The sequence below is a fragment of the Chelonoidis abingdonii genome, chromosome 15, assembly GCF_003597395.2.
Source record: "Chelonoidis abingdonii isolate Lonesome George chromosome 15, CheloAbing_2.0, whole genome shotgun sequence".
Classification (NCBI taxonomy): Eukaryota; Metazoa; Chordata; order Testudines; family Testudinidae; genus Chelonoidis; species Chelonoidis abingdonii.
In genome coordinates, this window is record NC_133783.1 from 2,082,992 (window position 1) to 2,100,983 (window position 17,992).

The 17,992-nt window shown below is 44.8% G+C and overlaps 1 protein-coding gene across 1 annotated transcript in view; it reads right to left on the bottom strand.

The window, feature by feature from the left end:
- DUSP29 (dual specificity phosphatase 29) overlaps nt 1-17,992 on the bottom strand; it is a 37,395-nt gene that overhangs the window by 11,838 nt on the left and 7,565 nt on the right. The window contains exon 2 of the mRNA XM_032796276.1: nt 10,158-10,381. Within this exon, the coding sequence (XP_032652167.1) occupies nt 10,158-10,333 (176 nt within the window). The 5' untranslated portion in view covers nt 10,334-10,381. The remainder of the gene's footprint in view (nt 1-10,157; nt 10,382-17,992) is intronic.

Consider the following 17,992-nt stretch of genomic DNA (forward strand, 5'->3'; position numbering starts at 1 on the left):
AGATAGAAGCAGACCAAAAATTCTGAGGAGGGCTGCTGGGTGAGGAAAGTGGCAGTGGAAGCATGTGACTAGGAGAACCAGGCAAGGAAAAGACGGCCAGCGACGGAGAAATAGAACTCAGGAACAGGTTTGCTGGGTTGGAAAATGAAGATGGAGCACAGCAGGTGCTCGCTGAAGAGAGAGGGCAAGGAAAAAGAGGCAGCGGTAGTCCTGCAGAAGGAGGGAGGAGTCAATGGAGGCGACACCAAGTATGAGCCCTAGGAGGATTGCGAGGGCGAATACGAATCGACAGGACTTGCGGCCAGCTGGTGCGGGGGATAGACCGGAGAATCACACTGTCGCCAGGAAAAGGCAAGTCTACGTGATTGGAGACTCTTTACTGAGAAGAATAGAGACGCCTGTAACTAGACCTGATCGGGAGAACAGAAGGGTGTGCTGTCTACCGGGATAAGGTACAGGATGTGGACCTGAGGCTGAAAAGTTATCCTAGCGGGAGCGGGAAAGAACCCGTTGATTGTCCTTCATGTGGAACGAATGATACGGCTAGTCACTCGCTGAGCTGTATCAAGGAGGACTATATCAGACTGGGGAAGACGCTCAAGGAAATCGAGGCTTCAGGTGATCTTCAGTGGGATTCTGCGGTTCCTAAGCGGGCGACGAAGAGCGACAAGATTGACGATAACAGATGGCTCAGGCAGTGGTGCTATAAGGAGGGCTTGGGAATGTAGGCATGGGAAGCTTTACGACAGACAACTGTTGCTCGGATGGACTTCACCAAGTAAGGAGGGAAATAGTCTAGATGGAGCTCGCGAACTATTAAGAGAGTTTAATAGGAAGTTTGGGGAGATGGTTGGGATGTCCAGGTAAATCTTCCTGCGAAAATACTGTGAGAGGGAAGAAAAAAAGTAGGGAAGGGATACACCGTGGACGAGAATACCAGAAGCGGAAGAGAAACAGTTAACGTGATGGCTGGTGTAGAAGTCTGTGCACAGGGGAAAGAATGGTCACTGACCAAAACGGCAAAAATTAAATGTGTACACTATAGCGAGAGCCTAGGGAACAAAGATGGAGGAACTAGAGCTACTGTGAGGAAGTGAAACCGATATTATAGGGATAACAGAAACTGGTTGGAATAGTATCATGACTTGGAGTACAGGTATTGAAGCTATAGTGCTGTTTAGAAAAAACAGAGAGAAAGAAAGGTGGTGGAGTAGCTTGTACTATCCAATGATGAGGTAACTGTAATGAAATAAGAAGTGATGGAAGGATAAGACTGAGTCTGTCTGGGTAAAATCACCTGAGAAGAAAGCTTACTAGAGCTTCCCTGAATAGTGCTTGGGGTGTGCTACAGACCGCCGGGATCTGATTTGGATATGGAAGAGACCTCTTTAATGTTTTAATGAAGTAAACACAAAGGGAAATGTGTGATTATGGAGACTTACTTCCGGATATAGACTGGAGGACGAGTGCTTGAAGATAATAGGGCTAGATTTTTCTGATGCGGAAGCGATTTCTTCATCAAGTAGTTGAAGACCTACGAGAGAGGATGCCACTTTAGATTTGGTTTGTTGAGTAGTGAGGACCTCGTAGAAGAGAATGGTAGTGGGACAACTTGGTTCGAAGTGATCATGAGCTAATTCATTCAAATTAGATGGAAGGTAAACAAATAGATCTGGGATAGGGTTTCGACTTCTAAGGGCAATTTTAAAGAAGGAGAAATTAGTTAGGGAAGTGGATTGGAGAGAACTTGTGGATAAAGCGGAGGAGCTGAATTACTTTTAAGTCGAAGCTGCAAACTGTCGAGAGCCTGTCATCCCAAGAAAGGGGAAAAAAACGCTAGCAGGAGTTGTAGGCAAGCTGGATGAGCAAGCATCAGAGAGGGGATTAGGAAAAAGCAGAAAGCTTACAGGAGTGAAGAGGGGGGATTAGCAAGGGAAAGCTACTTAGTGAGGAGAACATGTAGGGAATAAAGGAGAAGGCTAAAGCGCGTAAGAACTTGGAACTGCAAAGGAATAAACCAATAGTAAAAGGTCTAAAGCCATAAATAAGAAGAAAACAAAAGAAGAAAAGTGGGCACAGCTAACACTGAGGATGACGGGAGGTAAGGAATAACCTAGAGCATGGCCCATATACTAAAAGGAATTACTTTGCTCGAGTCTTTAATAAGACTAGTTGAGGAGTCTAGGGATAGAGGATCGACAACGGGAATGTAGGCTATGGAGTGGGAATATTACACATTCTGAGGTAAGCAAACTGAACAGCTTAATGGGACGAAAATCGGCAGGCCGACAATCTTCATCCAGATATAAAGGAGAACTGGCGACTATGAAATTGTCGAGCCGTTATAGCGAGAATTTTTAAAGAATCGGTAACAACTCGAGGGGTTGTAGCGTTACGACTGGAGAATGCTAACATAGTTCTATTTAAGACAAGGGATAAAAGGTGATCCAGTTAATCTATAGGCCTGTTGTTTGACTCGTGTAGTGTAAGGTCTTGGGAAAAAATTTAAGGAGAAATATTAAGGACATTGGTCCAATGGTAATTGGTGACGAATTCAACATGGCGTTTACAAAGTGGATCGTGCCAAACCCAATCTGATCTCCTCTTGGAGAAGTACAGGATTACTTTAGACAAGAAATGCTTAGATCTAATTTTACCCTCGATTCAGTAAAAGGCTTCATTGACACACGGTTCCGCATGGGGAATTATTAGTTAAAATTGGAAAGAAGGGGCTCAATATTGAAAGTTGTAAAGGTGGATAAGGACTGGTTAAAGGGGAGAGACTCACAGAGGGTCGTCTGAGAACTGATTATGTCAGGCTGAAGGAGGTACTGAGTGGAGTCCTCAAGGATCGTTTTGGACCGAATCTTATTTAACCTTTTTTATACTGACCTTGGCACAAGAGAGGAACGTGCTAATAAAGTTGTCGGATGACACAAGCTGGGGGTATTGCTAACACGGAGAAGGACCGGATAGCTCCGGAAAGATCGGGATACCTTCGTAAACTGGAGTTTAATAGTAATAGGATAAAATTATAGTGAAAAGTGCAAGGTCATGACATTTGGGATAATAACAAGAATTTAGATATTGTTTGTGGGACTGCACAGTTTGGACGACGAGAGGAGAAGGACCTTGGAGTAATTGGTTGGATCACAGGAATGATATAGCAGCAATTGTGATATGGCCGTATAAGCAAATGCGGTTTTAGATGCATCAGGCGAGTATTTCCAGCAAATGATAGGAGGTGTTAGTCACTGGTTATTCACGGCCTGTGAAGACCCTGGAAATGACTATGTGTCAGTTCTGGTCTCCATGTTTAAGAAGGATGAATTCAACTGGAACAGTTCAGAGGCAGGGCTCCTAGGATGATCGAGAATCGGAAATCCTGCCTTATGAAGAGGAGACTCAAAGAGCTTGGTTCTTTTAGCCTACACAAAAGAAGGCTTGGGGATATGCGTGCTTCTATATAAAATATATCAGGGGCGATTAATTCGGGAGGAGAGAAATTATTTAAAGTTAGTCTCAATGTAGGCACAGTGACGAATGGTATAAACTGGATCACTAGGAATTTGACTTGAAATTAGATGAAGGTTTCTATACCTATTAGGGGAGTGAAGTTCTGGAACAGCCTTCCAGGGAAGTAGTGGGGGCAAAAACATTGTCTTTAAGATTAAGCTTGATAAGTATATACGTAGGGGATGTGTATGATGGGAATAGCTATTTGCAATATTTTGGCAATTATCTTGACTTTATCAGGTAAGTCATGGCTCCAAATGGTGTCTGTGAGGAGAGTGTAGATGGGATGGGAAGCTGAAGTTACTGACAGAGAATTCTTTCTGGTGCTAGCTGGTGAGTCTTGCCACATGCTCAGGGTTTAGCTGATCGCCATATTGGGTCGGGGATAAGGAATTTCTCCCAGGGCAGATAGGCAAGGCCCTGTAGTGTTTTCGCCTTCCTCTGCAGCGATGGGGCATGGTCACTGCTGCTCTGGCAATGGTTCTCTGCAGCTTTAGATGTCTTCCAAATCACAATTTTGAGTATTCAATAACCAGTCAATGGGTTAGGGGTTTGTATAGATGGAATGGGTAGGGTTTGTGGTGGCCCTGCCTTGGGCAGGAGGTCAGACTAGATATCATATGGTTCCCTTCTGACCTATGAAGTCTAGATTAATCTGCTCGTCTGAGCTTATCCCCTGTGCCTCATCATGTCTGTGTTCCATCAACTGCTCAAACCCCCTTCTAAACTCAGCCAGAGTTTCCACCTGCATCTCCAGTCCTCTTATCTTATGGGGGAAATAGAAGACAAAATCCCTTTTTACTTTAGATTACATGAACACCTCAGAACATGTTGCCTAGTACTGAGTTGGGGGAAAATGGCCCAATCAAAAATATAATTCAGTTGCAGCCATTTATTTGAAGAATAGTACTTATATCTTTAAGATGTATACAAGGACAAAAAGATGGTGCCCATCCAAGCCTGTGATCTTTATTTAAAATAAAATTTCATAGCAAAAATACAAATTCTGCTACAATTCTATTTAATCCCAGCAACAGTTAGCTAACCCTTATTGCAAAATAAAATAATACTGCCCTTTCCTTTCTATTGTTTACCCCAACCCACCAATGCTCTCATTGGCACTTCCCTCACGAGCACCAATAACCCAGCCTTCGTTCATGCTTTAGTCTCAGCCAGACACTGGGGAAGATGCTCAACCATGCCATCTGGTCAGAAGAGACAGAAACACAAGCAGGGTGTCATCCACATACTGAAAACCCCACAGCCCATGATTCTCCATTCACTCTCCCAATGGCCTCACACACATGTTAAATGGGGAGGGACAAGATGGAGCCCTGTGAAAACCTCTGAGTGCCCTGCAGGAAGCAAAGTCGACCCTCTGAGATCACTCAACAAGAAATGCACAGAGCAACACTGTCTACTCCTCCTATAGCACCCAGGTAAGTCAACAGCATTTCATAGTCATTGCTATCTGACTAGGTGTCTGGTGTATCTAATAGCATTATGGACACTCATCTTTTATCCAGCACTTGAGGGAGATCATTGAGCAACACAAACATCTGCTTTCTTAGTTTGTATCATACTCAAGTTAATACTCAGATTGACAAGGGTTAAGAAAATCTGAGGCAATGAGATACTGTGGAAGGAATTGTCTCTTCGTAAATTTTGAAGTATTTTTAACCACCAAGGGAAGACTAGGGGCAGGGGACTCATTTGCCAGATGTTCAGTGTCAAATGAGGAATTCCTGAATATAGACAGTACCTCTGTTTCCTTAAGAGTGGTCTGCAACCTGCCATTACTAAGGCAGGTATTGACAATCTCCTCTAATACTGGGCCTAAAGTTTCTGCAACTTCTGCATCTAGAGTAGCGCTGCTGGCTGAAGATTAAGTAGAGATAATGTAGCATTTGTCCCCCACAAGGCATTGCCTTGTCTTTACAGATGCATGAATTGGAGCAATTTTATTCCCTCTGCAAACTAGCTAGCAAGTTCTTCAGAACCAGAGGAACTCATCAGTTGCTGAGCGGGGAAAGCCAGGGTTCACTGGGCAATCCAGTGCCCAAAGCAAATCCACTGACTGAGGTTTTGTAGATGCTGTGATAGGCAAGGAAACTCCTCTTAACCTTCCCCCCATCAAAAGCATAAGAGTTTTGAAACATTTTTGACTCAGACAATTTGTTTCAGACTTTGACACTCTTCCTTATTGCTTCAACTGGTGCAAATCAGCTGCAGTCCAAAATGATTTGTGAGGAGGACTGGCAGGGTAAACTGCCAGTGCTGCTTGTATCTTGGCATTTAAAGCTAAAGTCCATATCATCTCTTTTTGTCCCTGAGAGATTTTTTTGTTTAGAGTTACATATTTGCGTTCCAGCTCATAAAGCCTCCACTCAGACTGCCAAGTGACTATGCTAATATTACAATGAAACCTTCCAACGTGTGTCTTTCTTTTTAGAATAAAATGATCCCACCCCCTCTCCATTCTGTGTATGTATTTCTACCTCCTGGGTCACTATCAATATGACCTAGAATGTTTCTATTTTTATGTGATTAATACCAGTGGATGTCCTAAGAGTTCATATGTTCTAAACAGGGTGAAGTACCTGTGCATTGCACTGAGCCAATTCCCACCTGATTTCCTCTGAACTAAGCCAAACGGCAATTCTCTTGATATGTAGCTACATTACTTTGCCAGACAAAATCCTTCAGGAAGGGGAGGGAGTCAATCAGTGGGTGGCTAAACACTCAGTGTGTGCTTAATTAGCATAGTCCCCTATCTTCTAGATGATCTCTGTGTGCACTACCTGCAAACTTAATTGCCTGAGTCAGTTCTCAGACCACACCCCTCGTTGTCAGCTCTATCAGCTGAACTATAGAGGAGGCTCCCTTTCACCAAACCTACAGGAGTTTGGCTCTGCTTTGCAGCTGGAAGTTAGTCTTAAAATGTATGAGTAAGGAGGGGTCTCTTGATTAGTTTCTCTTTTTGGTAGAGACAGGCCAATGAGACAGTGTTCAGATATAGATTAGGTTCTGGCTAGGGTTCAAACCTTGAGGCCTAATCAGAGCTAGGGATGAGGTCAGTTGAGGCCAAGATCTTAGGAGACCACCATCATCTTTAGCTGAAATCTATTGTGAAAGATACTCGGGAACCAGAAAATGGGCCTTTTTTAGTTTTGGATCTAATGCAGAATCACAGCCATAGTGATGGGTAATTTGGCAGCTACCATCTCTACTTTCTGGCTCTGCACTAGGAGCTGGTTTCCCTCAGAGCACCAGTTTTGCTTGTGCTTTGGTTGTACCCTGTGGCTGGGGATCAGCCAACCAGGCCACCTGAAGAAAACATCAAACAGTGCTGTTAGAAGAAGGAAACAAAACAAAGCAACTCCCTATCCTATTGAAGATGAGCTACATATTGCTAATCCTGGTCATGGATGAACCAAAAGCCTATTTCTGTTCCTGTCACCGGGAGGCTCCTATCGTCTCCAAGGTCTGGTCTTAAAAGTCTTTAGAACTTGCCAGAGGAAAACTTCAATTGGAGCTGAACACAGGATGTTAAACTTGAGGCTTTGATTATTCTGGGCCTTACAGGCCTCATGGGGATTTCATTGCCTCTGGGAAACAGCTGCAGCGAAGTCCTGTAACAAAAGGAATGAGTGGCCTGACAGGGTTCCATGATAGCCTGTGTTGCATTAGAATAATGCTGTGCTTATGTAGTCAGGATAATTAATTGGCATTTCCATCAGCAGTCGCTGTTAACCTCATAAATGCAGAAGGCAGGAATGAGGCCCAGATGTGGAGGCTCTGAAGATAAATGCTGTATGTGTGTGTACACTTGATTTGTAATGAGCATGCCACTAAATTCTTCTAAGGGCAGTCCTTAATTTAGCCTGGTTGATAAGGATCCGAAATGAACCTGACATCTGTTGCCTTTTCCATAGTAGCTATATGGTGACCAGTTCTTCAATCAGACCCTAAAAAGAGACTCACTGATGAGTTGAGGGCGGAAGCTGTTGGTCACAAATAAGGTCATCTTGTCCCAAAGGGCTTATCTTGTATTCAGTGATTAGGACAGGGGTGGCCAACCTGAGCCTGAGAAGAAGCCAGAACTTGCCAATGTAAATTGCCAAAGAGCCACAGTAATACATCAGCATCTCCCAATCAGCTCCCCCACCCACCAGCAGCCACATTGATCAGCTGTTTCGTGGCATGCAGGAGGCTCGGTGGGGGGGAACGGGGAAGAACGAGGGCATGGCAGGCTATAGGGAAGGGGTGGAGTGGGGACAGGGCCAGTGGCAGAGCCAGGGTTGAGCAGTGAGCACCCCCTGACACACTGAAAAGTTGACGCCTGTAGCTCCAGCCCCAGAGCTGATGCCTAAACAAGGAGCTGCATATTAACTTCTGAAGAGCCGCATGTGGCTCCGGAGTCACAGGTTGGTCGTCCCAGCTTAGGACATAAAAATAACTAAAAGGGAATGTAAAGCTGGGTGAAGTGTCAAAGCAAACCAGTTCCACTCTAATGAAGACACTTTTGACACTGAGAGCAGCACTGCCAATGTGCCAGCATGTGGAGTTGTGTATACATGGATTATTATGGCCCCATTATCCTGGACTTTCATCTGCTTAGAATTAAATGCATAATTGCCACCTTGTCCCAGTAATGGGGCCAGAGTCCTGCCTCGTGATCAGTTCATGTCGCAAATCCTTGAGGACTGGAGGCTGGACCTATGTGAACTGGAGCCGTAGCTAAAGAATTAATTTTTTTTGTGGGCCATCAGCCTAGTGAAGCTGGGCCTCATCTGTTTCTATTCCTCCTTTATTTCTTTCCTCTCCCCCTTGATCCTCAATCATCTCTCCTTCTCATATGGCTTTTTTTCCCTGCCTCTAATAGCGGGGGGGAAATGTCTCAGTGTGAAGCCCATGCTTCAGGGATGGGCTAGCAAGGTCTTCTGACCCAATGGCTTTTACCTGCAGTGCTACCATCATGTGACCCTTTCCCACCTATTCTTAAAAGCTCACCCCATTTTCTTAGGTGTTAGTGTGCTCAGCCCCCCAAAAGATACTCTCTCAACAGCCAACCCCAGCTAAGTGAACAATGTATCTCTGAATCGTCTCATGTAAGGTAGTGGGGCTTCTGTTTTCCTGATTAATTGGTCTAGTGGACAAGTGCTTTATTCTTAGCATTTATCTTCTAGATGTTCAAATTCGAGGTGTAACAAGGTAAAGTTACAGAAACAATTGTAGATGGAAAAATAACCATTGGTAGATGGTGGCCTATGTCTAGAGACCTTGAATGTTCAAAGCCTTGTTCTGATTGGCCACTTGGGCCTCTCTGCTGCAGCTCAAAGGGGCAGAGTTGAAGACTCATCACAAAGATAAGTGAAGAATACTTCCACCTATTACGTTAAAAATAATTCCAAAAATTTTAAAGAAGGAAGGGGAAAGAAAGTGTCAGGTGAATTTAACAAAGCCCATTCTGCTTTTGCTGAGTCTTGGGTTAAAAAAGATATAGCATGAAACAAATAATCACTCCCCGTCCCTCAGCTTGTTGGCAAGACTATCGCCACATTTGGGGAAAAAAGATTTTTCTTTTGTGTTAGCCTCTAGATGCTTATAGCCCAGATTTCTCAGGTGGGTCTTTCTATTGCTTCTGGTGCCACAGAATTAATTGGTCAACAATATTGGGACTCAAATAACTTTAAAAAGCTGTTTATCTTTCCACTTTTATAATCTGGCAGCAGATGAATTTTTGGACCTTTTAAAAATATTATGAATATTTGGAGTTGGTGGGGCTGCAGCTTGTGCCTTTTAGTAATGATGTAAAATAAATATCCCATTAGGGAAGGGAGTAGAGGGAAAATGGGAATTAGACCAATATTGCCTAAGGGTTAAAAAAAGTTCTCCTGCTCTGCAAACAGGTTTGATTGTCTGTGTATGGAGCCAGTTCTATATAACAGAATATTATATCCATTTCCAGATTAAACCTGTGCTTTCACGCTCATTTGCTAAGAGCAGTGAGATGCACCCTGCAGCTGAGAATGAGTTCAAAGTAGCCTAGCCCTATGAATAAGGACAAATTTGTTTAATGCCTGGACAGTTTTAATGCACAAGAGTCCCCCTCTTCCTCCTTGACACACTCCCCTACCCACAGTCAGGCTCTGATTTACCAACACTGAAATGTTTCCAGCTTTTGGGAAGACTTTTCAATCACTTCCAACGATTCCATTTCAGGTTAAAGCCACTCCCACCCATGATTCTGTGCACTCAGCCTGTGCCCTTCACTCAGCATGACAGGGGGACTGTTACTTGGTAATAATGACAAATTACTCCTTGAAATTAACCATCTAAAAATAGTACATGACTACCCACAAATGCTGTAGCCTGTCCTGCTGTCACTACTGCACTATTACTGTAATCCTTGGTAAGGAGAGATGCCTACATGGCTATGAAAACCTTTTCTTTGGGCTGTAGTGCTTGAAAACTAGAAGGGGAAATCTTTGCTTTTGTGTATCCTGAAAAGGGCTTAGGCTGCCTTATTCCTATACTGAGCACTGGTTTGGGCTGCCAGCAATGGCTTATGTGCTGGCTAACAGAGTGTGGGATAGGAACCCCTGTGGCTCCATTGGTGGGTTGCGTTTATCACTTACTCATCTCCTATGTAGAGATTAGGCCAGACTTCATTAACGTGAGTATACTTTGGGCTGCCTTTCCAGAAGAGCCGCTCCAGTTCAAATGTGCCAGGGGTATAGTAGTCTCCATCCGGGTCCACTTTCACTGCTGCATAGGCACTTTTCTTCATGATGTTCAAATCTGCTGAAGACATCTTGTCCCCAGGGGATAATATGGTGTCGTATACTTGGAACGTGACTAACTAAAATGCAACCATAAAAAGAACAGAAAGCTAGGAGAAGTGTCAAAGCCAGCTGGGTCCACTCTGGTAAAGCTCCCCCCGCCCCACCCCCCTTTGTGACACTGAGAACAACACAACCAATGTTCCTGAATTTGGAGCTGTGTATAAATGGGTAGACACTTCTCTGGCAGATGCAGCCCCCACAATCGGAATTTGTTTGTACTGCTGGCTCCCTAGAGAGAGGAATTAGAAGTAGCTCATTGGATAAACTTGCTCACAGTGAAGACAAATAAAGGGTGGGACTTTCCAAAGCACTCAGCATTGGCCAAACTCTGCTCCCAGAGGTAGTTTGCTCCCAGGAAAGTCAAGGGTTACAGTTCAGCTGACCTCAAGTTAGGGTGACCAGATGTCCCGATTTTATAGGGACAGTCCAGATTTTTGGTTCTTTTTTTTTACATAGGCTCCTATTACCCTCCACCCCCTGTCCTGATTTTTCACATTTGCTGTCTGGTCATCCTACATCAAGTGCTTCTGAAACCCCCACCCGCAGGCCTCCAAAGAGCCAGTGAAGGGAATTTTCATCATCAGTGGAAATTTTAAAATCAAGATGGGATGTTTTTCTAAACGATCTGCCCTAGTTCACACAGGAATCCATTCAGGGAAGTTCTATGGCCTCTCTGGAGGTCAGACTAAACGATCGCAATGGTCCCTTCTGGTAAGACTTGGACTCCAGGTTGTTAGTCATTAGTCTCCACAGGCTGCACCTTTATCTAACATACGGCAAATCAGAGAGTGGGCCGTGTTTGTCCCTAAGGTTGGCCCTGGCGTGCCCTAGTTCTGCTTTTTCAAACTTTTCACAAAGCTCTGCACACTGAACAGTTAAGTGACTGTTTCCAGGCTTGCTAGTTTGCCCTGTTGCTGCAGGGCACTAATAGCTGGTGTGACCAACTGAACCTGCTCTTCAGCCAGGAGTGCAAGCGTGACTGCCACCTGCACGCTCGGAAAGGCTGCGTGCTAAACAAAGGGAGCAATCTTCAGCTAAAGAGGAGTGTTAATTCTCATCTGTACTTATAGACCGCCATGTTGTGGGGTGTGACCAGACCAGTGAGGGGTTGTGTCATTGCCTGCCCTGTAACCCTGGGTGCTGCTGTGGCTAACAACCTGGACACCAACAGCCAGCAGACGAACGTGTGGGCTGAGTGTCTGTGGACTGTGCAATCCCGATTCAGTGCACCAATCCCAGCAGCCTGCCTACAACACAATAGCTCTGCTCCAGTTTCCACTGGGTTTGATTATACCTAGCAAGATAACCCCAATTCCCCCAAGTCCCACATTTTCCCCAAACCATGTGCTCTGTAAAGTCCAGCCCCTTTCTGGACCATTCAGAGGGATAATCAGGTTAGTTTGCTCCTTTGAACAGACAATGCCCAGTCACCTTCCACATTTAAATGGAGTTAACAATTACTTCCGTTCAGCACTGGGTTGGTTTAGATTAAAGGTAAAGCAGGTTTATTAACAAAAGAGCGTAGGTTAAGGGATGAAATAAAATTAATTACAAATAAAAGTAAAAAGATGGTTTCTAATGGCTAAGACTTAATGAACTACAGCTTTGGTTCAAGATAGATTTCTTACCAATCTTTTGTCCCAGACAGGAGTGCCACCAGCTTTTTTGGTGCCCTAGGCGGCAGAAGGTCCCACCCCCAAAATACAGTCCCTGACAGAGGCGGCGGAAGGTCCCACCCCCGAAATACTGCTGACGACTGGGGCGGCCGAAGATCCGGCCACCGCGGTTGCCGTCCCCCAAATGTTAGCACCCTAGACAACCGCCTAGGTCACCTAATGGATTGCACCGGCCCTGGTTCCAGAGTCTCCAACCCCTTTTGTTGAAGGACCCATCTTTCTCACCTTGCAAGAGATCTGGCTCCTTGTGTCTGTCCAGTGATGGATACCAAGATGTCTGCTTCTTTCCTTATCATCCCAATCTCCCCCTCCTCTCCTACTTTTCACTAGGTCGGTGTCTTCACTAGGAGAAAAGGTGTGTACTTGAAACATTTGTTAGTTAACTCAAGGTGAAATCCTAATGAGGTCGAGGCAATGTGTAGGTTTCACACATGTTAAGGACTAAGGTCTATGCTGAGATAGAAAACCAATGGCAGTGAGTCTCAGAGCCCCGAGCACTTGGCCTCGGAGGGCTATAAAATTGCAGTGTAGACATTGGGCTCATGCTGGAGCCCAGGGTACGAGAGTCTCGATCTCACAGCCTGAGGTTCAACCCAAACCTGAATGTCCACACAGCAATTTTATAGTCCCTGCAGCCTGATCCCAACAAACCTGAAACAGCTGACTCTGGCCAGCTGTGCTGTGCCACAGGTTTTTTTATTGGCGTGAAGGTGTAGCCTATGAACCTAGCCTTTAACTTGAGCTGCTGACGCACATGAAAACTACAAACTGCTTTGTCATTAAGATTTTACCTTCTGGGAAGTACACACCTTTTTCCTGGTGGAGACACACTTATTGCATATGTTAGCTAATGTGATCTAACTAAACACTTCCAATCCTAACCTAGCCAAAGCCAAACAGAAAACCTTTCTGTCTGTTGGAAAATTACCTTGAGCCAGCCTTCCAACACCACAGAGCTGGTTTACAGCAGCTGAGAATCTGGCTCTGATTCCCATTACTTTCAGTCTAGTCTAGTCACATTGAGAAAAAAAACATTTCAGGGGAAATTCCATGGCACAGTAATTTCAGTCTGGATTATAGTGAGTTGGAGCTATTAATGTAGTTAGAACATGTTTTAAAGAGCAACCTCTTTATTAACCTGGTACATCCCCATTAGAGGATCAGAGACAGCAGAGAAGCAAATGGCAAGTGGTAAATGTATATTTGAGTCATGTTCAGTCCAAATCAACACAACTTTAGCTTCATACCCATGCTGCCTCCGAGACATTGCATACTACAAAAAGGATGCTCATGCCATAGATCCAGGCAACATATCTTAGGAGGGTTCTTGCAAAGCACATAGAGATTGTAATGCCTCTCTTGTTCTTCTTTCATGGACAGTAAGGTTACCAAAGGCAAAGGGAGCCTTTGTTCTTTGAGTTGTCTGAGGAATCTTACTCTGTGCAGCTGATCTCCACATCCAACCCTGTCTTTAAAAGCTAGAATTCTGGGTTCATCTCGAAGTTTGATCTGTTCTTTGCACTTGAAGTTAGGGTTCCTCTCTATGGAGCCAAAATCCTTAGAATACAGGAGCGGGCAAAAGGTCTGCACTGATTCTATCCAAAGTCTTCTGAAAACAGTTAAATTCTGTTGCCCTGTATGTGTTGGTTCTCTCAGTCTCACCTTGGAGCGCTAAACAAAAATGGTGAGGGGGGGAGAGTTGTTTGGTTTTTGTCTTCAGTGTTTCCTTCCTTTTTTCCCCTCCTTCCCAAACATCAACTGGAGACCAACTTTCCTTCCTCCATGTTGCCCACATGCCTTGCACAGCTGCTAGTCTTTCCCACTCGCTTTCCCCCATTGTCTCTCTTGTTTTTTCCATCTCCCTACAGAAACCTGTACTCAAATTGTAGAGCTTTCACTTTAAAGGCTCTGGAGTTTCCTGGTCTTGCTTGTAGACCAAGTGCAATCTGAGCCAATCTAGCGTACAATGGGGTGAGTTGTGCTTCTGAATTTGGGAGCAGCCTGCTTAGCGTCTCTGTGTGGTTGGTTTTCTTGTTCTAAATTCTAAGAATTGTAGTAGTGTTACATTGCAACCTTCCAGCAAAAGTATTTGTTTTTCTCTAACTTCTCTGTGTGTATGCTGTGATCATAAAACCTGCCTGCTTTCCTCATACAACCAGCAGTCCCCACTGCTGGTCATGAGTCTAAGCGACAGGCAGTTGAGTTGAAAAAAGAGGTTCATAGCAGAGGGAAGTGGTGGAATAGGACTCCAGCCTCACAAAAATGTCAGCTGCCTTCCAGTGGCTAGAAACCCACACTTCTTGCAGGCAAAGCACCCTGGACTGGCTCCCCCAACTTGTCTAAATTAGCTACTGGATTTGTTCATTGATATTTGGTGGGTGGGGAGGGGCACGGAAATGGTGCCTATTCAATGTGCTTTTCCACAAAATTCAACAAAAATGACTGTTTTCTATGAACCACGTGCAGGATTGTGAAGCTCCTTTTTGCTTGGGATGTGTGCACCTTTGTTCAGAAACCAGGCTCATTTTCACTAGCACTGGGATCCAGCTGTGACAGAGACTATGGACACACGGATTATCCAAAGACTATTGCATGAGCTTTATAAAAGTGATATGTATCTTTATGGGCTCAGGATTGTGTTTTGGGTCCTTGGAGAGCTAAAGAGTTTCCTGCAGGAATTAAAATAACTGTGGGGAGAGAGGGGAAATAATGAATGCAAACCCTTACATCCCTAGGCAGGTAACAAGACCCATCTCACTGGGGAAAATGCAATAGCTTGGTCTGACCTGGTTCCAGAGAACAGGAAACCATATAAAGTGCCCACTCTGATGTAGGGGAAAAGGTTACTCTCACCCAATCCAAGAACTGGCATGAAACTGACCAAGAAGGAGAGGCCCTGTGAGAGGCTCTCCATATGGAAGATGGGGGTCATCTGGTAAGCTAGACTTGTATATAAGCTGTTTATTGTGTTTTAAAGATTTTTTTTTTTGTAATGCTTTTGTTTGATTAAATAGTACTTTGCTTTATGGAAGCTGGCTGGTCAGCCCCTAAAGACCTGGGGCCGGCCAGCCCTGAGAAGGTGTTAAGTGATCCCTATGAAGGGCTGAGAGAGCTCAGCTGAGAGGAGAGAGACTGGCTCCTGTGGTAGGCCCTGAAGGGAATGGTGTGTCCTCCTTTCAGCTGTGAGAGCCACCATGGTAGAAGTCTCTGGGAGCAGTAGCAGGAGAGGTGGGCAGAGGTATTGTTATTTGTGTTTGATATTTTTGCCTGAGTTCTATGTTTGAAGAATAAAATGCTGCCTGGAAAGAGGCTTGGACATGACAGTGAGCCCTTCCTGGGAAGGTGGGGAGATACAGCCTGATAGACAGGAAAATGAGGCAGCAGCTAGTCTGAAGCAAGACCAGGCAGGTGACTGCTGCCCAACAGAGAAGAATACCTCTGGGTGCTAAGCTACGGTCAGACAGCTGAGTTGATCACAGTGAACTGCAAGACTCTGCAGATTAATTTTCCCAGCTGGAGGCAGTGGATCATGGGATCCTGACCTGAGAAAGCTGATGGCTACAGGCCTGAGACTTAAGTGGGTGCTTTCATGGAGGCCGCGAAGGGGTCAGAGGTTCACAGACCTTGGAAACTGTAACACCATCTTTCAGCCAAATTTCCTAAAATATATTATTGTTTGCAGGGCTGGTCCTAGGAGTTCCCCGTCCCCCTGATGAACACATTTTTGTCTCCTTCCTACAACGCCCAGGGGCAACCAGCTGAGAAGGAAAGGGATAGGGGGAAGGCTGAGCAATGTGCCCCGCCCCCTGCTGCCAATTTGGTGCCCAGGCCTTCTGCCCTGATTGCTCACCCTCCTCTTAAACTGGCCCTGGTTGTTTGGCTAAACGGGCTTCTGAGTTTTGCAAGGAAATGTGAGTGCTCACAGTTGTGGCATCTCCACCTTGCACTGTATTTTGCAGAGCTTAATAGTATGGAGTTCTACTTCTGCACCTTCAGCAATAATTCATGAGGAGAACTCTTTCTTCTAATGACTAAAGCACACTCGTGCCAGCAGTCTGTTTAACACTGGCTGTCTAACGTTATTTACAGAGACACCAACGTAATGTGTTCTAACTGTGTGAGTGAGAGAGGAGTGTTGTGCCTTGCTAGTGGCAGACTCTGAGGATAAAGGACCTATTGCTGGTACTAGCTGGGAGAATGCTCTCCTTAGCTCAAGTGGAAGAGGCCTGTAATTTTGATGCTGAGGAACTGATGAGGGTTCTAGTCCTGGCTCCCTAAATGAGTCTGTGTGTGAGAGAGAGAGAAAGATGTCCCTGGTAATTATATCTGGTGACCACAGAACATGGATTTGTAACATAGATAGTCTTGCAATTAAAGTGCAGACCTTAAAACTGGATAGTTACATCTGCAAATGATCATCTGTGGTACTGCAACATACTGTTTCAGTTTTAAGCTTTGTTAGCACTCTGAAAATGGAACCTCTTCTGAGACACGCTCAGTTCTGTTGGTTGTCTTGGGAAGCCATATTCCCCCCTGAACTCTCAAGCAAACTATACACTTTCATCCCCTGCCAATGCTATCTGCTGCGGGGATATTTAAATTGAATTACAATACCAGGAAGCATTCGTTGATACTCCCCTAATAAAACATATATTTCAGATTTGATTCAAAATGTAAGTAGGAAATAATGTTGTTTCAGTTATAAAAAGCTGGCTGGCTCCACAAACTCTGGAATTAATTACTGTCAAGCATTTATTTGGGAGGAAAGGTTAGTGTCAGTCAAAGAACCAAGTCACTCTAATCCCTCCTTTCATTGTCTTCTCTGTGTATGACAGACAGAGCTAAGGGAGGATTGCTCCCCAAATCAACCCCCTGAATTTAGATTAAAGGTTAAAAACTGGTTGGATTTCTTTTCCTTCTCTTGCCCATGGGTACTGCCTCAAATATAAATATGATAAAATATGTCTAAGACAAATCAGAAGTTATGGCAGGAAAAGTCACTTTTTTTAGAGGGCTTGGTCTATTTTATAGGACAGACTTGGAATGTGTGGCCTGGTCCACACTACGCCGTTAAATCGATTTTAACAGTATTAAATCGATTTAACGCTGTACCCGTCCACACTACAGTGCTCTTTAAATTGATTTCTGTACTCCTACAAAACGAGAGGAGTAACGCTAAAATCGATAGTATTACTTCAGAATACTGTTAGTGTGGACGGAAATCGACATTATTGGCCTCCGGGAGGTATCCTACAGTGCACCACTGACCGCTCTGGACAGCAATCTGAACTCGGACACAGTGGGCAGGTAAACAGGAAAAGCCCCGCGAACTTTTGAATTATATTTCCTGTTTGCCCAGCATGGAGCTCTGATCAGCACGGGTGGCGATGCAGTCCCAAATCCAAAAAGAGCTCCAGCATGGACCGTACGGGAGATAGTGGATCTGATCGCTGTATGGGGAGACAAATCTGTTCTATCAGAGCTCGTCTCCGTTACGAAGACGAAATGCCCAAAGCGTTTTGAAAAAAATCTCCAGGCTACACAGTACTGCGTGACAAGTGTGTAACGGCAAGCCAGAGACTCAAATGGACGCTAATTGAGGGAGGGGGTTACTGAGGACTCCAGCTATCCCACAAGTCCACAGCATTCTCCGAAACTATTTGCATTCTTGGCTGAGCTCCCAGTGCCTGTAGGTTCAAACACATTGTTCCGGCGTCGTGGTTCAGGGAATAGCTCCTCAGTTTACTCCCCCCCCCACGTGAAAGAAAAGGGAAAGAATCATTTCTTGAATCTTTCAATGTCACCCTAGTCTACTGAATGCTGCTGTAGACGCTATGCTGCAGCATGTGAAGCGCGAGTATTCGCTCTCTCCCCTCTCCGTGGCAGACGGGCAGTAGGACTGGTAACGGTCCTTATAACCCGAGCGCCAATGCTTGATAATTGTTCTAATAA